Here is a 24,409-nt window from a genome sequence, read left to right on the forward strand (position 1 = left end):
ATTTTGCCCCATTCCACAAGCTTTCTTGCCATAGTTGTTAAGTGAATCACTGCAGTTAAGTTAGTAACATGGTTGTTAAGTGAATCTGGTTTCCCTACTGACTTTGTCAGAAGATCCCCAAAAAAGGTGATCACATGATACCATGCCAGTTGCCAACCCTCTGAATTTTGATCACATGACCATGGAGATTCTTCAACAGTTCTGCAAATATGAAGAATGGTCATGTTATTTTTTTCCAGTGCCTTTGGATCTTTGAACAGTCATTAAATGAACTGTTGTAAGATGAGGACTACCTGTATTTGTTTGTTGGTATGTTAAATTTATAGGGACGCGGTGGCTCAGTGGGTTAGGACGCTGAGCTTGTCGATCAGAAGATCGGCAGTTTGGCGGGTCGAATCCTGAGTGCCGCGTAACAGAGTGAGCGCCTGTTACTCGTCCCAGCTTCTGCCAACCTAGCAGTTCGAAAGCACATAAAAATGCAAGTAGAAAAATAGGGACCACTACGGTGGGAAGGTAACAGCATTCCGTGCGCCTTTGGCGTCTAGTCATGCCGGCCACATGACCACGGAGACGTCCTCGGACAAGCGCTGGCTCTTCGGCTTTGAAACACAGGCTTTACCTTTACCTATGTTAAATTTATTTGTCGCCTATCTCCATGGGACTACTGTAGACAGCTTATAACAGTAAAAACAGAGAAATGAAAAGAAGTATAAAGATAACAGTAACAACACAATGACACAGTAAAATAAATAATGAAAATACAGTAATGTGAGATTAAAAGATGGGCGGGAAAAGCAGGAGGTGATCATCCTAGCAGTCACCTCCATTGTGTGCTCTCCGCATTGGGTCCCCAGGCCAAATGGCAGAGCCAGGTCTTTGAGTTCTTGTGGAAGAATAGGAAGTGGGAGCAGATCTCATGGGGTTGGGGGGGGAGGGTAGAATGTTCCAGAGCGCATATGCTACAAAAAAAAAGCTCTTCTGGATCACAACCGCCAGAGTTCTTTGATGGGATCTGCAGTAGGCCTTCTCATGTCAGCACAAGTGGGGAAAGCCTGACCTAGCAGGATGAGATGGTTCTTCAGGTAGCCTGGCTCTTCTTAAAATTAACAGTAAAATTATTTACTGAGAGAATGATGCAAGTAATCAAATCAAACTAAAGGTCTTGAAAGTAATAAGATATAAGTCAGTTAAACATGTTAGTGATGGTGATGAGATATTGAAGAATAACAACATGAACTTTTTTTCCCAAGGTTATGTCATTTTGATGGACTATTTGCCACATTTGTTGGAAATGGTGAAGAGTTTATTAGGAGGCAAGTTAGGGAATACTCAACTATACTCTAGGTTTAACATTTTTAAAGGAGCTTTTTAAAGAACACAAGTTCCTCCACGGTTTTTTAAAAGGCAGGTTGGTTGGTTGTAGAGCATACTATATTTTCAAAACATGATGAAGTGAGATTTTGTGTAAAGCTGGGGAATTTTTGTTCCTTTCCTTTCTACAAAATGCTATGAGTACTTCCATGCGTCATTTTGATTTAGTTTGCACTAAAACTAGTTTGCTCATTCTCTTGCCTGAAACTTAGTATAATGAGCTGTGGTTGCATGGCATTATTTTACGTAAGTGTCAGGGCCCACTTCAAAACCTCATCCTAAGAAAGCAGAACTCATGGAAGCAGTTTCTTCCAAAAGGAACTTTTATTAGGAGAAGCTCATAGCAGGCATAATAGACAGGATCTGAGGGTTTCCCACTCAGATCAATAGGTTAAAAGAGTCCCAAGCAAACCCCACCCAAATAGTTCATCCGGTCTGTTCAAATGGGCCAGTCCCGAGGTGTTAAGTCCATTGTGGAAAGAGCTGATAGTAAGCTAGCAAAGGCATGACTTCGGAACATTGTAATGAGCAATACCTTACAAAACAACCCTCATGATAACAGCCATGATTTGGTACAGCTCATCAGCTTATGATTACTTTTGGAGTACAGAGTTTTGCCTTGTTCTCATTGCCCATCCTTTATTGTTTTGGATTGTTACAAAGAACTTGTGTAAATCAATGTTACTCAGCAGAAAACTGGATGTTTGGGATAAATGTAAGGAAAATCTTTTTTTTCCTGATTAGTTTTCAGTATGTAGGGAGTAATTTCATGTGGGGGCATGACTGTGCTGCCCTTTGGATCTAAGAGGAAAACATGCTTCATTACCCTGGAAGATCATGTAGTCCTCTTTGGTAACTTAAGGCAGATTTTTCTTTTCTCCAAATCATGTAGCTGCCTGCCATAGCTAAGTACAGTTCAGGAAAAAAAGATGCATTTGGTGACAAGTGCCTCATGAATAGTCTGATGTGTTCTAAAGCACCCTTTTTCCTTAGAAACTGCACAGCCCAATTAACAATCTGAAGAGATAGAGCCTGGGCTTATATGTATTTATTACATTTATTCACCACCTGACTGTATCAAAGCCCTGTCTCCATTATTTTTTACAAAACCTAGCATGAAGTGCTTGTAGGCATCTCATCAATTCTGAGGTGAAATTACTATTTTTTTTAATTGCAGCAGATCAGTTTTTCTTTAAAATATTTCCTTCACTTGATCTGGCAGTTGTTCCTTTATTGTGTGTGCATTCTAATATTCGTTTTCTTCAGAGTATGCTTTCTTGATAGGAAATTAAATAACATGTTTCTACTACTATTTCAGGTAGGACTTGGACAATTGCACCTGCATGGAGGAAGAGGAGTAGAGCAAAACCATCAGGTATCTATAGGGCAATACATAAGATGTTGGTACATTTAAGATGTAAAATGAAACTGGAATTGAAAAGCTTTCTATTAATTGCAAGAGCTGTCTTCTTAGCATAACAGTAGTAGAGATCTAGGAGGTATTTCAGTGTTGGGTGATCACTGCACAAGGAGCCAAATTCCAGCTTGTCTTGTATTACGTAGTTCCTACCTGATATTGGTCTGCATCCATTTACTGCAGCTCACAAATATATCCCATCTTGCCTGTTGCAACTTGTTCTGCATGGATTTATGTTGAAAAGTATATGTAGAAAGATAGAAGACATTGCTCACTTGCTTGAATAAACAGCAAATGTTATTAATAGTGCAATAATCAAGATGACCAATGTATGTAAGTGAAGAAAACTGTTTTAATTCAATTTTGGTATTAAATAAGAAAGCGTAGACTATGCCTGTGGTGAGAAATTTACTAAATAAATTATACATTAAGTAAAACAGTGTTTCTCAATCTTGGGAACATTAAGATACATGCACCTTAAATCCCAGAATTCTGGAAGACTACATGTCTTAAAGTTGTCAGGGTTGAGAAACACTGCTGGAATGACGCAATCAGAATCACAGTAATGCAACTAAAATAAACAAAGGTATTTTTAAAATATAATATAGTTCTAAGATGATAACTTTTAAGTATATTATTTAACATAGCAATCCCATTAAATTTATTTACCATATATTTACTATAATTAGTAAAGTAATAGAACAAACAACTTCCTTAAAATAGAATAACTCCTTCTTGTTCCTCCACATCCTTTATTCTCATGTGTGGACCAGTCCTCCTACTCTGCTAAACTGATACCAAGAGTTCATAAGATCATGATGTAAAAAGGTGTGATAATCATAATAAGCATTTATGTACCTTTTAGGTAATTAAAAGGAGATTTTCTCAAATTCTCAAGTCATGGTTTTGACGGACCAAAAATTGTGCATTGAAGATGCAGTCCTGTGACTACTTGGAATTAAGCACTATTTATCACAGTGGGATTGCTTTCAAATGAACAAGGGTATGGATAGGCCATCAAACAAATGATACTGCCTTAGTATTCAAAAATTGAAATAATTGTTGAATTTGCATATTTTAGTATCACATTCAGTTATATAAAACTAGTATATTTGCTCATATAATGTAGATTTTTAAACAAACTTGAATGAAGGCCAGATGTTGTATTAAAAATTGTCACATATTTATATTTCCACTCTCTTTCTCCTCCAGAGAGCTTTTGAATACTTCAACCAAGCAGCTAATGCTGGCAACTCACATGCAATGGCATTTTTGGGGAAGGTAAGGCACACCACCTTTGAGCTGTGTATTTGGAAATTACTTTTTGATTACTACTTCAATCAGAGGATTTATTACTGTAAAAAAATAACACATAGCTAAATGTCAGTGTGATTGTCTATTTAAATGTTTCTCTAAAAAGCAGTATCTGACATAATTTCAACAGAGAAGGAACAAGGCCCAAACCTTCCTAGGCCAGTTTAGGGAATAGCTTTAGCTGCCATAAACACTGTTCTATTACTGATACTTCACACAAAATCCAAATAAACCAAACTAAAATAATGATAAATTACAAATCCTATCTATCCTGACCTCAAGTGCCATATAAATTACTGTTCAGGAGATGTTCAAAATTCCTTGGTAAAAGTAAATTGTATTAAATGCTGTACTTTACCAAACTTATTAGCAAAGATATTATGGACAAAACCAGATATAATAGACAAAATCTATTCAGTAGATTTCTGTACTTAACCCACATTCATCATTTTATGTATGCATAAATTCTCTATGTATGTAATGAGAATATGAAATGGGGGAACCAGTCTTTTATGTCTTTCCACAATTTTTCTGCCTAATCTAGGCCCTCCATTTGGAATGGAAATATCAATGTTGTTATTGCTTCTGACCAGTGTGTAATTGTTTTGAGAAACAGAACCCTTGAAAATGAGGCTACTTTCATGACAAGCTCAGCTTGTAGTGGCTTCATAGTCACTTTCAAATAGTTTTCTTGACATCATTACCATCATTTTAGCCATTGTCTATCTACTGCAGGATGAAGGCCTCTTCCACATGTTTCCATCCTATATAGTACTAAGCTTTCTTTTGCCAATTGGACCCACAATACTTGCTATTGTCATTGATCCATCTTGTTTTAGGTCTCTTTCGTGAATGCTTTTTATCAAGTGGGATCCATTCTATGACTGCCTTAGTCCACCTGCCATCAGTGCTTCTTGTTATGTGACCAGTCCATTCCCATTTCAATTCTTTTACTATCTTGATTATATTGCATACTTGTGTTTGTTCTCTAATCCGTGTGCAGCTCTTTCGATCTTGTCTTGTAATGCCAAGCGTGTATCTTTCCATGGCTTTTTGCGCCACTTGTAGCTTTTGTATTGATTGTGAGATTAGTTCCATATTTCACTGGTATATGTTAGAGCAGGTAGCACACACTAATCAAAAACTTTTCAGGCATAAGAGAAGGTTCTTGAAAATTATGCTTAGCTTGCCAAATACCTGCCAACCACATTTAACACGCCATTCTATTTCCTTTATTGTATCACCTTCTGTTGAGATCCATTAGTCAAGGTATATATAGCGTCTACTACATCTAGTTTTTCTCGAGATGTAATTTTTTTTCTTTCTTTGGTGAATTTATTTCTTGACAACAATATAGAAATATTTCACAATTCTGGGATTTCTTTTCAATGCTTCTATGAATGGCCTGCAGCCCTTATGTTTCCTCATAGTCTCCCTTCCAAGTATCAATTAGGTCTGCCTCTGCTGAGTGTCATGGTTTCAGGATTAGTAAGATGATCTAAACCGATTAAGGTGTTCAAACCACTAAATGAGTATTTCCCACAGAGAAGAAGACTAACGTTTCTCAAACAACCATCATTGCTAAGCTTACTTTCCTTTAATAACTCTGATACACTAATTTTTATTCACATTTTTTTAGACTCTAAAAGAATTGAGAGAATTACTTCATTTAGAAAAAGACTACTAATTTAGCCATAGGAGTCAATTTTATAGTGTTATTATGGTAGAAACCTTCAATCTTGGAAGATTTATAACACATCTTCAGATTTTACTGGTCTGTGAAATAAGTCACACTTTGTAAATTCTATTAATTAGGTAGTTTTCCTGGAGAAAATCTGACAGAATGCTTTCCTCCTTAGTATTTTCATCCACGAAGCAAGAATTGAGATTTACTTAGGTACATCTTATTATTGGAGACTTTCTCGTAGTAAACTGCACATTTTTTGTAGAATTCTATTAGTTTGATGAAAGGTGCTCCCAACTACAAGTGGCTGGCTGACTTTTAAGAACTTCAAGAAAGTGTCCACAGATACAGAAATGATGTTTCTTCTGCACTCTAGTTTGTAAGGCACACATTGGAAGGAGATTTTTCTTCCTTCCCTTTCTATTTTAATGGATCTTTCAAGCTACACTTGTTTCTTGTTCTGTCACAAAATAAACGTTAGACAAGCAAAACCAATCCTAGAGGCAAATCTGGATCATGCAAGTCTTGCTTCCAGAATGAGGGAGGAATATATGTCCATTTTTGGATATTCTATTAGATCAAGCCAAAAGGAACCTTGACAGAAAGGACAATGGGCTGTTCTTTCTCTCAAAGGAAGAATCTTTCTTGTAAGATCCTGTTATGATGCATGCATTGATCAACTAAAACAAAATTTTACAAAATTGTTTTACATTTAAGCAACTTTAATGATATTCTTATGGCTTTCGTTAATGTTGGTATAATTCTAAGAAAATTTCTGCATTAAGTGGGCCAGATATTATGCCAAAGAATATTTTTTTTCTAAAATTAGACTCTTAATAACTTTTAATTACGTTTTGTTTTTATAGATGTATTCAGAAGGAAGTGATACTGTACCTCAAAGCAATGAAACAGCCCTTCAGTACTTTAAGAAAGCTGCCGACATGGTACGTTGCTGAAATCTTGTTTACAAAAACTCATATGTATACAACCATATCTCTGGAAGCCAATCATTTTGAAATGAGGTGTTCTTCACACAACAAATACATATTTATTTGTTTTTGAGGAAAATTGTTTCTGATATATTCAGAAAATCCAAATAAAAATGCATTTTTCAAAAATCACATATGTTCAGTCTTCTCTATTTATGACACACCACATTAATTAGTAAACTAGTTAAGTGGTTTTAAGCAATATGATTATTGCTCATATTTGTAAGACATATGTGACCACTTGGTAGTATCTGTCATTTGTCCCATACAATAAAATTCATATGTGCAAGTCTGATTATTTTCTTCAAGTGCTTTATGTCCAATTTGTCCTGACATACCACTTTAATGAGAGTTGTAATACTGCACATTTGGTATAAAGATAGGCTAAGACTGGGCATTATGACAATTTAGTAATTATGTGAACAAAATGGAAAATGTTTGTCTTCAGCTCAGAGTAAAACTGCCCCATTGATTCAGTATCTTGCATACCATATTTTCTGGCGTATAAGATGACTTTTTAACCCATGAAAATCATCTCAAAAGTTGGGGGGTCGTCTTATACGCCCAGTCGTCTTATACGCCGGAAAATAGTACATAAATCAATCGAGCGCCCCCGTTCTTGCAAAGCAACTTCAAGCCTCCTTAGTCCAGTCCCCCCTCCAACGTGACTCTCCCTTCCCACCCCCAAGAGCCTCTCAGCCCCTTTCCCTCCCCCTTGCAAACGCCAGACCCCGGGAGCTCTTGCGTCTATTCCAAAGGGTGGGTGGAAGGAAAAGCCCCTTTCGGCTCCGGCTTGGCTGCAAGTCAGCGAGCCCGGGAAGGCACGCCCTCCCCTCTCACTGTGGAGGAAGCAGGGCAGGCTGGCGTCTGGCGGGAGCCGGCAGGGCAGTCCTGCGCACGCGCACGCTCCCCGGCTCCTAAGGAGTCCTCGGGGAGCCATGGCAGGCGCCTCACGCTCTTCCCTCTTGAGGCAGCATCGGCGGAGCCGTCCGGCATCGGGCGGGAGCCGGCAGGGCAGTCCTGCACACGCGCGCACTCCCCGGCTGCTAAGGAGCACTCCTTAACAGCCGGGGAGCACGCGCGTGCGCAGGACTACCCTGCCGGCTCCCGCCTGACGCCGGACGGCTCCGCCAATGCTGCCTCAAGAGGGAGGAGCGTGAGGCGCCTGCCATGGCTCCCCGAGGACTCCTTAGGAGCCGGCGAGCGTGCGCAGGACTGCCCTGCCGCCTCCCGCCAGACGCCAGCCTGCCCTGCTTCCTCCACAGTGGAGGGGAGGGCGTGCCTTCCCGGGCTCGCTGATTTTCCGGCGTATAAGACGAAAAATCTTGAAAATCATCTCAAAAGTTGGGGGGTCGTCTTATACGCCGGAAAATACGGTATTCTATGTTTTATATGGAACAAAACTCAGAACGTTTCATAATTTCAACCATAGGGAGCTTGGAACCAGGTCCTTTGATCCTTCATTTTTCACCTCAAGGCCACAAAAATAGATAATCAGTGCTAACTATAATCTATAAAAATTGTCCAAAGGGATAGTTTTGAACATTTCTAAATTTCTCACTGCAAATAATACAATTGGCATGCCTGGGGAAGGGTTGCCAGCCTAATAAATACTCGTTAAAATAAAACATAGGAAGCATGATAATTTTGTTTTGAACTTAGAAACCTCTTTTCAGGATTGGAATATTTGTTTCCCAATCTGTCTTTTTACAAGTTACTAGTTTTTAGTTAGATTTTAATCACATTCTTGTATTTCAGGGCAATCCAGTAGGACAGAGTGGTCTGGGAATGGCTTATTTATATGGAAGAGGTGTTCCAGTGGTAAGTCTCCTTAGGAAAATGGCAGTAACAACTCTGTTAAAAAAGAGGAGGTTGTTTTTGCAATATTAGAATTGTATTGTTTATATAGCCCTTTGTATTGCACTTAAATGGATACAAAGGAAAGTGTCATTTGAAGCACTGAGGAACTACCAGAGGACTGGAAAAGAGCTGATGTAGTTCCCATCTTTGAAAAAGGAAAAAAAATAGATCCAGGAAACTACAGACCTATCAGCCTGACCTCAATACCTGGGAAGATTCTGGGAAAGCTAATCAAGCAACAAAACAGTGAACCCCCTAGAGGTAAACACATAGCCGAAAGTCAACATGGGTTTGTCAAAAACAGATCATGCCAGACAAATCCTATTGCATTCTTTGACAAAGGGACAAAATTAATGGACCAGAGGAATACTGTGGATATAATTTACTTGAACTTCAATGAGGCATTTGATAAAGTAGACCAGCGGCCACCAACCTTTTGGGCATTAGGAACCGGTTCCATAGAGAGAGGTTTTCTGTAGACTGGAGGGGGCATGGTTTCATCTGCTTCTTGCATACTGTGGATGGGTCTTCACTTGTTTGCATGGCCCAGTTACTGGCATGCCACGGCCCAGTGCTGGTTCATGGACCAGACGTTGGGGACTCCTGAAGTAGACCACAACCTCCTACTTGATAAGACAGAAAAATGTGGGTTAGACAGCATCACCAACAGATGGATTTGTAACTGGCTGACCAATCACAGTCAACATGTAGTTCTCAATGGAACTGCATTTATATGGAGGAAAGTAGGCAGTGAGGTACCCCAAGGCTCTGTTTTAGGCTCAGTAATCATCAATGATTTGGATGAGGGGTTAGATGGGAAATTGAATTTCCAGATGATCCTAAGCTGGCAGAAATAGCCAACACTCCAGAAGATACAGAAGGATTTCAACAGGCTTGAACATAGGGCACTATCTATCAAAAAAGTAAAGTTCTACATTTAGGCAAGAAAAACCAAATGCACAGGTATAGTATAGGTGGTACCTGGCTCAATAAGGGATCTTGGAGTCCTAGTGGACAGTCACTTAAATATGAGCCAGCAATGTGCTGCACTGCCAAAAAAGCTAATACAGTTCTAGGCTGCATTAATAGATAAAATCAAGATCATGTGAAGTGCTAATACTACTTGATAATGCCTTGATAAGACCACACTTGGAATACTGCATCCAGTTTTGGTCACCACAACGTAAAAACATGTTGAGACTCTAGAAAGAGTGCAGGGAAGAGCAACAAAGATGATTAGGGGACTGGAGGCTAAAACATAAAGAACGGTTGCTGGAATTAGGTATGCCTAGTTTAATGAAAAGAAGGACTAGGGGTGGCATGATAGCAGTGTTCCAATATCTCAGGGGTTGCCACAAAGAAGAGGGAGTCAAGATATTTTGCAAAGCACCTGAAGGTAGGACAAGAAGCAACAGATGGAAACTAATCAAGAAGAGAAGTGATCTAGAACTAAGGAGAAATTTCCTGACAGAACAATTAATCGGTGGAACAAATTGCCTCCAGAAGTTGTGAATACTCCAACACTGGAAGTTTTTAAGAAGAGATTGGAGAGCCATTTCTCTGAAATAGTATAGGGTTGGACTAGAAGACCTCCAAGGTCCCTTCCAACTCTGTTATTCTGTAAGTGTAAGAGGTAACAGAGAAGAAATGCATCCAAGAACATTTTGGATGTTTGAGGGTGGCAGAGTTGGCAGAATAAACAACATAGGATCAAATGAAAGTGTAAGAAAAAGGAAACTATGGAATGCTTAAGTCCTCAGACAGATTCATATTTTACTCATTATCACTTAGAAGCAAGATATGTATTCACATTAAAACATAATAAAAAGAGATTTAGGATTACACTGAAGGTTTTTTATTGCACTTTAGTGTAGAACTCTGACTAATCCTCCATCCTCTGTGCCCCCCTTTAGAACTATGAGCTGGCCCTGAAGTATTTCCAGAAGGCAGCAGAGCAAGGATGGGTCGATGGACAGCTTCAGCTGGGCTCCATGTACTATAGTAAGAGACCTTTCTGATATTCAGAATTTACATTTTGGAACTGATATGTCATTTTTTTATAGGAAGATGTTGGAAGTAATTGAATAATTGAGACTTTAGTTTTCTTTTTTAGGAATGAAACATTTGTAGTTTTTACCTCATAAAAATAGGCCATAAATTAGGCTATTAACCTTTAAAGCATGTCATTTTAAAAAGTGTCATTGTTGAATCAGTTTCTTTTTGCCTGCATATTATTGATCTTTTAGTATGTATCCTTGCCAAAATAATTTTAAATAACAGACCAGTGTGTGTCTCTGTTTCATAGCCAGAAAAATAAACATAATAGTGTATGGTTAGTTGGGGGTTATTATGTATTATTTTATTTCTGAATTGTCTAATAATTGAAACTCTCTGGTCAGATTATGGTTAATGAAGATATTAAAAAGAATAAAACTTTTTCATACTTAGCACAGGAAAGTTATTATAAAGCTAATGGAAGCCACAATTCATATTTTCAGAGCATTAAATTGACATGTTGTTTTATTTAGTGACCTAAAGTCTTTCTTTCCTGCTTTTGATTATATTGATCCAGGAAGTGGATCAAGACACAGAGCTCTTTTAGTTGGGCTGTATATGTTAGGACAACAAATATAATGTATCAAGCAGAAAGCAAGAATTCAGGTTTGCACCAAACTTGTTAACTCTAAATTGTAGAGTTGGTTGGTTGAACGGTTCGTAAGTTCATTTAGAATTATGTATTTTAATTTCACAATTCAGACTGAACTGGTGAATCTTGTTGTCAACTAAGTGAAATAGCAACATTGATCAAATTTAGAGAGTGTACAGATCAAAGGACATCAATTCAATTATTCCTGCTAATTCTTTTATATTTGTAGATGGCATTGGAGTCAAAAAAGACTATAAGCAAGCCTATAAATATTTTAATCTGGCTTCTCAAGGTGGCCACATTCTGGCCTTCTATAATTTAGCACAGATGCATGCTACTGGCACTGGAGTAATGCGGTCCTGTCATACTGCTGTTGAGGTAAGTATTAGTTGTTTTCCTAAATGCAGGGACAATGAGCAGACAGTGTTGCACTTGTTTTAATGAAGTTCTGATGCTGTATTAAGGTGGGTCATCTTTGGGGGCATATAAATACAGTGGCAATGAACTGTTTCAAATAATTTCGTATTACTATGGAAATACTTCAATTGGAATATATTCAAATGAAATGCAGGGCTTGCCTTTTTATAAATATGAAGAGTACAGTTTGCTGTTTAAAGAGTGAAGTCATTTATCTGGATAACAAAAGGCTTAAATTTCAGCCTGCTTATTAACATGAGCTATTCCAGGTTAAGTATTTTTTCTTTAAAGTTTCACATAAAGATGAATTCTAAGAGAAAGTCAAACAACAGAATGAGCTTGCTAAAACAGCAGTATCTACTGATGAAATCTATTCACTCTTTTTCCCTATATGCACCAAAATCTGGACCTTTGGTAGCTTCTCAAGAATGAAATTGTGAGCTTGATGGAAAAAGTTCAATGCTAAAATATTTAATGTAATCTAGATACATTAAAAATAGGATTTGTTGGGAGTTTGTGCTGTTCACTGAGTTCTTAAACAGGTCTGATAATCTTTTTACCTAATGCTTGATTGCTCTTACTCATTCTGCATCACTGTTGAATGTTTGTGCACATAATGAACAAGATAATTGTTTCTACAACTAGAATGTATTTCTAAATAGACAATAAAAAATAAAATTACCTTTTTCCCCCCCTGTAGTTGTTTAAGAATGTGTGTGAACGGGGCCGTTGGTCTGAGAGACTTATGACTGCTTACAACAGCTATAAAGATGGCAATACGAATTCTGCAGTTGTTCAGTATCTCCTTTTGGCAGAACAAGGCTATGAGGTTGCACAAAGCAATGCTGCCTTCATTCTTGATCAAAGTAAGGATTAAATAGTTCCTTATATTACTGGTCTAGTACAATGCAGTGGTAATTTTTAGCATCCGATTCTTACTTTTGCTTAGCTGTTTTGCCTATGCACAAATGCATGTGATATATCAATTTAATATTCATATGAATTATGAATGAAGCCTAAATCCACACAGAAGTCGTAATCCCATAAAAAAATTAAAAATTCAAAAGCATTCTGAAATTAGTATTCTAGAACTCTAAATAGTTTACTGAAATATTTCTTTTTTTCCCTTTGATTGTTCAATTATCAGACAAGTGAAAAATTCTATTTAAATGCCATTTCACAATGAAAGCATTCATCTTATTTCCTTTTTAAATTATATATATATAATGATGTTAATACATTAATTGCTAATTATAAATCAAGTTCTATTTTATTTTAATAATGAATAATATGAATTTGTAGACTTAACTAATTAAAAGATAACCAAGAATTAGTTCAGTTACTCATACTCCTTTCCAGTACTAAATAATTGGATAGTTGAAAATATATAAAATAAACAGATGTTTAATATTGTCAACAGACAGCAAACTCTGCTGAACTGATTCACCCAACATAAATTTTCTGCTTATCCCCTTAATAAATAGATTTCATTCAAAACACATTAAGCTATCAATTAACATACATATATTTTGGAGTTCATCTCCTCTGTTCTTTGCTTATCAGTATTTACCATCCTATGTGCAGCAAAAATTAATAGTTATGTTTGCAGATAGGCTATTAGCAGTGCTGAAATTTAGTGCTATAAACTCTTATAACAAATTGAAGTAGCCTAGATAACTTTATCTTTCCAAAATAATTGATTGTTTAGCCAGTTGTCTAATTTTGTAGGTTTCTATTGCATCAGCTTCTAAATTCTTTGTCCCATTCAGTTTATGAAAGTTAATCTCATAAAGTGAAATCTCAATATATTACTTCAGTGGATATATGAAGTATTTGCGTGACTTATATGAGTGAGGCAATATTAATATAAAATAAACTTATAGACAACAAGCATTTCTGCATTTCTTCACTGGACTGGAAAAGAGGGATAATCCTTAAATCCAGTGTGTATTTCAGATGTGCCCCAAACATTATTTTGATTACAAATGGTTTTTGTATACATTTGACAAAATGTCTGCTTAAAATTCAGGTTGCACAACTTTTTGCCAAGCTGAAAGTTGTATTTCACCATTAAATGGCAGTTGAGACTTCAGGGTGAAGTCAGAAACCAAATTGGATTTCATTTATTTTCTTTACTACTTAATTAGAATTATATAACTTTAACAAGATAACTCTCCAGTTCACATATTCAATAATTTTCCCTTCCACAGTGGTTTTTTTTTTAAATATACAACAACTTCTGGAAGTTTTTGTTTGCTTCATCCAAGCATATTATTTTTATTTTATGTTTTTGGCCTTTTGTCATAATAAAATACGATCATGATGAATCTTTTGTCCAGGCATCTGAGATAAATTAGTGAGCTCTGACTTTACTGGGCTTTAACTTTGCAGAATCCAGTAATCAACATGACTCCTCAGCTGATTAATATGCTTGCAAACAAGGATACTGATTCTGTGTTCAAGTAATTCGGGTTTTTTTTCTTTTTTTAGTTAATTTATGCTAAATTAACAAAAGCGGTGGCATATAAAGAAAACTTATATAAAATATTTTACAAATGGTATTTAACACCAGTGAGATTAGCAAAAATGTGTAAAAAATACTTCAAACAAGTGTTAGAAATGCAAACAAAAACCAGGTACTTATTACCATATCTGGTGGACATGCCCTAAAGCTAAAAGATTTTGGTCAAAAATACACTTATGGTTGGAGAAAATGACTAAGAAACAAATACACTTTAAGCCAGAATTATTTTTGTTAGGAATAATAGGAGCAAATTATGAGAAAAACAGTATATATTTAATTTTACATGCAATAACTGCAGCAAGAATTGTATTTGCCCAATATTGGAAAAATGAAAACTTACCAATTGAAGAAGAATTAATTAAGAACATTTAGAGTGTGGGGGGGAGGGGAAAGGGAGGGTGGGTATGGGGAGGGTTGGGGAGGGTGGGAGGGAAGGGGGCGGGGGGGGTTTCTTTTTTCCCCTTTTTGTTTTGTTTTTGTTGTTTGTTAAAGCTAAAATGTATTCTAAAACTTTTTAATTAAAAAAAAAGAACATTTAGCGTGTGCAGAAATGGATAGATTGGCTTTAAAGATAAAAGAGAAAGAAGATTCAGTGTATTTTAGAACATGGGATAATTTTATCAATGGCTAGAAAAGCGAGTTAGAGAGAAAGGAATGTGATATGTAACATTAAATATATACTAGTGAGAAGACTATTGAGCAATTAATTAACTTTGTTTATGATAATTACTATTCATTGTTTTTGTAAAATACATGAACCCAGACAACATACGTGTGTGTGTGTGTGTGTGTGTGTGTGTGTGTGTGTATAATATAATAATTTGGGTTCAGGTTCTGTTCATCTCTATTTTTGTGTTGCTCATTGGAAGAACAGCAAAGTGGGTTACATGATTAATACTAAATGACAAGAAATGAAATGACTTGGGTCTTTACTGTCCCACCCTTTTCCCCCAACACTATAGAAGAAGCCAGCATAATAGAAGAGAATGAAACCTATCCAAGAGCCTTATTACACTGGAACAGAGCAGCCTCACAAGGTCAGTCATTTCAGAATTTAGTCCAGTTTCCTAGCAGTAACCTCAAGAACTGAGCTGTTGTGGATGGTTTTTGATCATACTAAGGAGTTGTAGCAGTACTTGTTTAATAGCTGAAAGCAGATTTTGATAATAATGTACCATATGTTTTAATAGTAAACTGAATCTAAATATATTTTATAGATCTGGGGTATCAGAGGCTGCTTCTGCATCCATATTCTTGTTGTATTAGTTGCCATAGTCAATTTGAAGTGAAAACATCATTTTTGAAGTACCGTATTTTTCGGACCATAAGACGCACCTGACCATAAGACGCACCCAGTTTTTAGAGCAGGAAAACAAGAAAAAAAATATTCTGAACCAAATAGTACCAGTATACTAAAACAGGGCTTTTCAACCTTTTCATCCATTGTACCACTTTTAGGACAAGGCAATGTCACCCAGCAACGTGTCAAAAACTTGACGCCCCCCCCCCTAAATAAGGAAAAAAATGATAAAGTACAGGTAGTCCTCGACTTACAATGATTCACTTAGTGACCGTTCAAAGTTACGACACTGAAAAAAGTGACTTATGACCATTTTTCACAATTATGACCGTTGCAGCATCCCCAGGGTCATGTGATTTACATTCTGATGCTTGGCAATCGATTCATATTTATGATGGTCACATTGTTCCAGGGTCATGTGATTGCCTTTTGCAACCTTCTGACAAGCAAAGTTAGTGGGGAAACCAGATTCACTTAACAATCATGTTACTAATTTAATTTCTCTCTCTCCTTCTCTTTCTCTCCCTCTCTCCCCCTCCCTCTTTCTTTCTCCTCTCCTTTCTCTCTTTCCCTTTCCTTCTTTCCCTATTTTTCTCTTTCCCTCTCTTTCTCCCTCTTTCTCTCTCTCCCTGTTTCCCTCCCTTTCTTTCTCCTTCTCCCTCTCTATTTTTCTCTTTCCCTCTATTTCTCCCTCTTCCTCTATTTCCCTCCCTCTTTCTTTCTCCTTGTCTCTCTCTCCCTTTCTTTCTCTCCCTCTTTCTCTCTCTCCCTCTATTTCCCTCCCTTTCTTTCTGCTTCTCTCTCTCTCCCTCTTTCTCTCCCTCTCTATTTTTCTCTTTCCCTCTATTTCTCCCTCTTCCTCTGTTTCCCTCCCTCTTTCTTTCTCCTTCTCTCCCTCTTTCTCTCTATTTTTCTCTTTCTCTTTCTCCCTCCCTCTCTCTCTCTCCCTCCCTCTCCCATTGTCCCTTCCTTCTTTCTTTCCTTCCTTCCCTCTTTGTCCTTCCCTCTCCGCGTTAGAGCAGTACCTACGGAGGCAGCCCTGCGGCCCGGCTTTCTCTTACAGAAGGCAGGCTGAAATGGAGCAAGGAATGCGAATCGGCCGATCTCGCGCTCCTGCATTCTCCTCCGCTCGGTTTCAGCTTTTCTTGCTACAAGAGAAAGCAGGCTGAAACGGAGCGAGGGAATCTCCCTTGCTTTGTTTCAGCATGCTTTCTCTTGTAGCAAAAGAAGCTGAAACCGAGCGGAGGAGAATGCAGGAGCGCGAGATCGGCCGATTCGCATTCCTTGCTCCGTTTCAGCCTGCCTTCTGCAAGAGAAAGCCGGGCCGCAGGGAGATTGCAGGAGCCAATTGCAATCTCCCTTGCTTTCACTTGCGGAGGTTGGGGCTGGCCATAAGGATCACCTTCGGACCATAAGACGCACCCTTGTTTCCCCCCCCCCCCCACTTTGGGGGGAAAAAAGTGTGTCTTATGGTCCGAAAAATATGGTAATTTAACCTAGAAATCACATTCTAAATAATAGGAATAGGGGCAGATACAGATTCTGTCTGCAGTGCAAGTCTGTTCTCTCCACATTAATTGCAACATCTTGAAAGGAATGCAAAAACCTAAACAAGTTCTTTCATAGATTTTATTTTCTTGATAGGTTACACTGTTGCTAGACTAAAACTTGGCGATTATCATTTCTATGGTTTTGGCACCGACGTTGATTATGAAACTGCATTTATTCATTATCGCCTGGCAACAGAGCAACAGCACAGTGCCCAAGCCATGTTCAACCTAGGATACATGCATGAAAAAGGACTTGGGATTAAGCAGGTAAGCAAGTGCATAGTTATTCCCATAGTTTTGCAATAACACAAATATATCTTTCAAAATACTGTCAGAATCTTCTGCCTTTAAACAAGAGTATGCTGTAAACGAGAAATAAATGTGGCTTTCAACCTAGCTGCAGAAGATTCTGTAAGTAATCATTTCAGACTTTGACCAAAATAATAAAATTATTATACTATTCTCAGAGATTATTATTATTATTATTATTATTATTATTATTATTATTATTATTATTATTATTATTATTATTATTATTTGGATTGATAAAATCATTTTAGTGTGATGCAAAATCATAGTGACAGTCAAAGGCACAAGGTATAACTATTTAAATCCATAATTCCCAAAGTTCCTGTTAACTTTTTATTACTCTGTCATAAGCATTAATAAAGAACAATATTAAATTTTATCCCATTAACTCATGTAAGTAATTCTTGTGCAATACATACACCAAAGGAAGAAAGGAGATTCTCTATACAATATTCATATGATCTGGTTGGCTCTGTTTTCACAAATTTCATCTTTTGTATATGTTATAGGATATTCACCTTGCAAAACGCTTCTATGATATGGCCGCTGATGCTAGTCCTGATGCTCAGGTTCCTGTCTTCCTTGCACTTTGCAAGTTAGGAATTATTTATGCCTTCCAGTATGTACGAGAAACCAATGTAAGTAATGATAAAGAAAATAGTGTTATTTATGTAATCTATATAGTGGTGATAGCTTTTCTTTCACCTGATCAGCTTTGATGGATTTATGTGATATCTATATCCATCCATCCATCCACACACACACAAACATACGTACACACGCATGCGCACACATGCGCACACACACACACACACACAAACATATAAATTGGTTTTTAACATAGAACAGTTTCTAGGATTTGGCTGAGAAAATATTTTGAATTTTATTTCCATTCCATTTCTATGGAAATATCTTTATTTCTTGGTCAGATGTAATGCTTTTGTTTTTAGTTCAGTTCAGTTTATCCAGAATTTCAAGGCCCAACTGTAAGTACCACTTATTCAGCACTGTTGTGCCTTCAAATAGTCGTTGAACAAATGGTCCTTAATTAAGGACTACTTGTATTGCACAAAACTGGCTGTTCTAATTTCTATCCTTGTGAGGAACTTTTCCAATATCCAAACATGCTATTCCAAGTATTGCAAAAAGGGCCTAGCCTCAGAACATACTCATTCCAACTTGTGCTTCAGATTAGGTCCTCTGAAAGAACTATAACTTGAGAAGGAAATTGTTCTTAGTTGAGACTTTTCACGCCATCAAAGCACAGAGTATGAAAATTGCATCTAGTCCAGTATCCTTCCCAAAGGTATTCAGGAAGTCTGTGAGCATGACAATAGAAGTCCTCTCCCGCTATTAAGTCTTATCAATTAATATTTTAACAAAATAGCATGAGATATTTTAGCCTGTCCACAGACGAAAAAAAGTGTTTTATTTGTTTTAGGCACAAGTGGCTTGGGGGAAATGGGGGAAAAGCCAAGGATACTGACAGCCAGAGAGAGGGAAATTAAAGAAAAGTGTAATATGCCATTGTAGGAGCTCATTTTTATCATCAGAAGCATCAGCACGAAGAATAGGCAGTTAAGCACATAAATCATTGGAAGGGAGGAAGGGGAAGACAAGCAGACAACCTAGTGAGGTAGGCTGTAGTGAAAGCTTCTTCCTTAGTACTAAGGCTGTCAGGAAAGGGACAGATGTGCAGGCCAGTCCATCAGCCATGGTGGCAGTTGAAGGGAATGTTCGAGAGACACTGAGAAAGCTAGGGATATGCTGCTCTGGCAGCTGCTCTGTATAGAAAAGAGGAGGCCATGTGCACAAGCTAAGATTTTGTTTCATCCCAAATCTGGAACAATCAAAGCGATTCTGGGCATCAGTTGCAGCTAACTGACTGATCAGAACTCATTTATTGGATTTGTCCTTAGCTTGAAACTAAATACGTTCCTACATCAAACATACCAGGACTGGATTATTTCTTCTGCACTGTTACTATCCATCAAACATAGTAGTCTTGTCATTTAGAAAGATGCTGAAACTGGGGAATTTCATACACATTGTGGTTAAACTATTAAGAATTAATTTTCTCTCCCCCACCCACCCCCGGTATGTTTCTGTTTAGGTCAAGGAGATATTCTCGCACATGGACATGGACCAACTCTTGGGCCCTGAGTGGGACCTTTACCTCATGACCATCATTGCTTTACTTTTGGGCACAGTAATAGCTTACAGGCAGAGGCAACATCAAGGAGTCCCAAGGCCTGCGGGTCCACGACCAGCGGTACCTCCTCAAGAACCTGCTCCAGAACAGCAGCCACCCCAATAGTAACAGCTAGAGATTCAATGAAGTGAACTGGAATTTCTAGCCAAGACTCTTCTTGTGATCTTACGACAACAGATCAAATAGTTACATGCACATCAGATTCAAAAAAGTGTTGAATTGAGAAAGCAGTTTAGAATTATGCCTTTTTTCAGGGATCTTTTTGAGATGGAGTGGAATGTTATTTCTGTGCCAATGGAATAACAAAATAGATTTTTTGAAAAAGAAGTGCGCTACTTCAAAAGTGATGCCTACTATATTTAGTTCATTCGGTGCCCTTTTCAACTGTACTTTGATTGTTCAGAAAGAAATATATTGTGAAGTTTAATATGAGAACATCAGACCTTGTGCTCTTTTAAGTAAAAGGGTGTAGTCTTTTCCAAATATGTTTGTGATTGTGATAAACTGGACTTTATTTTATGGTTCTCCCAATTATTTTGAAACCAACATAAACCTCTGTAGTGGTATCAGCCATGAGGGTCTGGATGTTTTACCTTAGAATTACCAGTCATAAACAGATATATATTCATGGGCTACTCTTTCTAGAGGTCAGGTTTAAAATGCAAACTACACTTGTGCAATGACTATTTAAATAAGTTGAAACCTCCATATTTTGTTTAGCGTTCAGACTTGCTTGAATTATGCACACTCAAGAATCTTTTCTGATATATCTTTTCCCAAGTGTACATGGCAGCTTGTTTAGTCTTCCTTTTTATTATTTCACAAGTATGCCAAGATTCATCCAAGAAATGGGCTGAAAAAAGGACCAGTGTTAATCAACCTCAGAAGACCTCTTTATTTCAGTGGGGGGTTTTTTGAAGTATTTTCTCATTGGGTATCATTGGTATGCTTTTCAGTCCATCATAATATATTCTTATGATTCAGACTTATTTGGAGTTGAAGATTGTGCAATTAAGTGTTATTAATATAATTGCTATCTACATATCTCTTTAAAATATGCACTCTGATGTTATGCTGCACATGGCTTTTGGAGACGTAGTCAGTGAATATAAATGTATGATAGACTATCCTAACAGTGTTGTTTTATAACAACCTTACAATTATGAGCTATACCAACTTTGCCAGATTTGGGTAGAATGCATGCGATTTTAAAACTTTAGCAAAATGAGAATAGAACTCATGGCCAGGATTGAAACATGGACATTTTCAAAACAGTGAGATGAGTTATATGAGATGCAGTAGAAAATCTTCCCAAAATTTCCCTTGCAATGTCATGTTTTTGCTGTAATATTAATTTATGAAGATTTTATGTACTATACTAGAAGGAAAAAACAACAAATTTTGGCTGAAGACCCAATTTTAAAAAATAGTCAACTTTTGCAAATGTAGATGGTTCTAATGCATCATTATATAATCTTGAGTACCCTTGAAAGAAATATAATTATAAATGCTGTTCTCTGGAAACTAAACCTTATTAAGTGCATTTAAGAAATATGCAAATTCTGTATATATCAGTAGGCTCCCTTGTGTAAGTTTAGAATACATGACAGGAACAACAAAAGTCCCTTATAATAAAAGTGGAGAGAGAGAAATTGAGTTTGTATGACTCTAAAATACAAGGATATTTTTGAACAGGATTGCTTATATCTACGGGAAGCTGTTTTAACAGCAAGGCGTATATTTTAGCAGCAGTATTACTGAGGCAGGTAATTATGTAGAGCTCTCCTTCCACTTGTACACACTAGATAAGATGATTTTTTTTGCAATGAATACAAAATGTCAAAAACACAAAAAGGAAACAATAATTAAAATCTGTTCAGGTATTTGGGCTGCAGGTTTTTTTAAATAATATGTGGAAAACTTAGCTATTTCAGAAAAAAAAACTTTCCTCAAGAAACCTTGCCTCTTCTCCAATAAAAGTTGCAAATGTAAAAATGTTCCAAGTCTTTAATTTGAATAATGGTCTGCCCTTATGTGTATTGTGTACAAACTTTTATGTGATGAACTCCATAAATAAAATCCAAATTATTATATTGAAACTATTTTTTTCTGAAATATAAGGAGTAATTGTTCAAAACAATTAAAACATTTCCAATGACTTTTCCCTCTGACATTACTTTTAATTACTATGCTGAGCTATTATTTCTGCTCCCTAATTAGAGGCATGTAATGATGGGTTCTATGTGTTTAAACTTCACTTAATGTAATATCCTGCATCTAGCACTTGAATGAAAATATAAAATTGCAACATTTTACACCCTTTTGACTTTCTGCTTTCAAAAGTCAGGATAAGCAATATTCATGGTTCCTGTTTTTAGTGTTGCCTCATCTATATAAAAATATTGATTTAAGTTTTATATGCTTTTGAAAAGCATCAAGCTAACTCAGGGATTTAAGAATTAGTAGATCATCTAGGTTATCTGCCTAAACAATTGTATCTTTGATTATTCTGACCTATTCTAAATTGAACTTTTACCATTTATATTTAATTAAAATGAACACTACCAGAATAGAAGTACTTCAATTCTGTTGATGCTAGGGAAAAGACTTTAATTTTTAAATTTTAATATGCAGAAGAGTTTAGTAAGCAACCCACTTCTTTCTGAAAGAGGGTGAATTAAAATTAATCTAAATAGGCTAGTTGATGGGAATCAAATTTCTGAATACAAATTGTTAAAATTGAAAGGCATTCTTCTAAACTTACTGAAATTTAAAGGCTGTTTCTATAAAAACAAAATGTCTATAGCAGGCCAAGTAGGATTAGAACATAAAGTTGGTTTATTACAGGCATTAAAGTTCTGTTTAAACTTAGACAATTTTCTTACCCAATCTTTTAAAAAAAATCTTACCAAATGTGGAAAATATTATCAGAAGAATGTTTTGGGGAATATAATTATATACTGTTTGAATATTATAGTTCAGATTGTTAGCTGCATTAACATGCTATGCATATATATGCAAAAATTTATTCTGTGTAGATCAAATTGTTTTGAGGATTTAGTCGAGTATTTGAAATTATGGCAAATATTTTACTGCATTGGTCAGGCTGTTAGGATCTACATTCTTCCTCTGTATATCATAATGCATCTTAATCTAGAATCTGTAATGTGACTGTACATGAGGATGAATATTGATCTTTGAGAATGTATTCCTGTGTATTAATTCTGTTCCTTAATAGTGATAAGAGATCTGAGAGCCAGGTTTTTCTGCATTTTAAGAAATCAAATGTACCACACTCCGACTAAAGGTAGCCATCACTGTTAGATCCAATTGCTGAACCTAAGGTTTCAAGCAGGTGCAAGCACTTGCACATGCAACACTATAATAGTAAAGCCTTGGACCTCCAAGCCACAGATTCCTGGTATAAATGGTTCAATTGATACAAGTGGAAACCTCAGTGCATTTGTATGAACACAAGGCTTTATTTGCAAATTAATATTGATAGAAACATGCTGCAAGTCCTGGCTGTCAAGCTGGACTTCGGCCAAAATGCTCTGCTTGCTATTTGTAAAGATCCCCACGTGTCAGTCCCTTCCAGCCTTTTAATATTTTAAACAGAGCACAATAAACACTTTTTTTTTCAAAGAATTGGTATGATTTGAGTGAGTGCATTTGCAGAGAGGAAATAAATCTGTGTGTCTGACTTGGATTGACATACATTGGCAAAAGATAAGTCGCTAAGTGTGTATAAGGAGTTTTGTAAATTTTCTTTTGTATTTAAGATGATGCAGTATAAAGGCTGAAAAAGTGTAATATAGCTGTAAACAAAATCTGTTAATAGAGAAATGTACAGATTCATTTTGTATTATATCTTGTTAAATAAAGATGCCACTTTGATGATTGGCCTGTAATGAATGCTGTAAGAAAACTTGTGTTGCCTTTTATTAAAGATATTTTTGATAAAACTGATTCATATTGTTAAACTTTACATTCCCATCATTCAAATTTAATAATGATTTGTAATCAACTGTTTATTTTCTCACTGAGTTCTAAAATATACACGCCATCATGTATGCCAATAATGATTCATAAGGTAATTGCTATGAATTATGTATTTAGTTCATACTCATGAATGCATTGGAAGAACAAGCAACGTTCTATGTATGTCATTTGTAGTGATATTTTGTATAGCGTGCAATATACATAGTAATATACATTAATAAGCCTAGACAAAATAAAGCAGTTTATGTCTGTAAGAACAGTTTACAGCATAAGAATGGGCATTAAAACATCCCACTGCCTTCTGGCGGCATATGTCTGTGGGCATTCACAACCCTTGGGGGTGTACGCTCTGTTTAGCAGTCACCATGGGAACAAAATTCTTTGTACAATACTAATCTTCCCATTCCCTCTAAAGAACATAAGGATTTCTCTGTAGTACAGCCTTCCTGATAACTTTTAACATCACTTTACTGCAAAGTTTTGTTATGCTGGAAAGAGTACATGAAAAAAAAAACAGGATTTGAGAAACAATGCAGATTTGTCACACTGGATTGAAATGGGCGAACCATAATGTATCTTTCTGCAAATAAAGCCAGACCTCAATCCTTTCAGGCAGGCTGTTTTCTGTTGGTCTCTAATCTATTAAAATAGTTGTAAGAGCAACCACTCTAATATGTACTGTAATGAAAGACTCAATGTGCTTAGGGAAATTGCCATGACAGAAGAACAAGCCCCTAACCTGATTTTTAGGGACAAATTTAAGTCAGATGCCTGCTTGTCACAATGAACAGCACCGCTAGTCAATCACTGCAT

The 24,409-nt window shown here is 36.6% G+C and overlaps 1 protein-coding gene across 1 annotated transcript in view; it reads left to right on the plus strand.

Annotated features, from left to right (window-relative positions):
* SEL1L (SEL1L adaptor subunit of SYVN1 ubiquitin ligase) overlaps positions 1–23,563 on the plus strand; it is a 45,427-nt gene extending 21,864 nt beyond the window's left edge. The window contains exons 11-21 of the mRNA XM_081316278.1: positions 2,690–2,746; positions 4,001–4,069; positions 6,653–6,730; positions 8,534–8,596; positions 10,549–10,636; positions 11,512–11,660; positions 12,400–12,565; positions 15,186–15,260; positions 17,168–17,340; positions 17,892–18,020; positions 19,496–23,563. Of these exons, the coding sequence (XP_081172404.1) occupies positions 2,690–2,746; positions 4,001–4,069; positions 6,653–6,730; positions 8,534–8,596; positions 10,549–10,636; positions 11,512–11,660; positions 12,400–12,565; positions 15,186–15,260; positions 17,168–17,340; positions 17,892–18,020; positions 19,496–19,699 (1,251 nt within the window). The 3' untranslated portion in view covers positions 19,700–23,563. The remainder of the gene's footprint in view (positions 1–2,689; positions 2,747–4,000; positions 4,070–6,652; positions 6,731–8,533; positions 8,597–10,548; positions 10,637–11,511; positions 11,661–12,399; positions 12,566–15,185; positions 15,261–17,167; positions 17,341–17,891; positions 18,021–19,495) is intronic.
* The last annotated feature ends 846 nt before the right edge of the window (positions 23,564–24,409 follow it).

This window comes from Vipera berus (genome assembly GCF_964194415.1).
Source record: "Vipera berus genome assembly, chromosome: 1".
NCBI lineage: Eukaryota > Metazoa > Chordata > Lepidosauria > Squamata > Viperidae > Vipera > Vipera berus.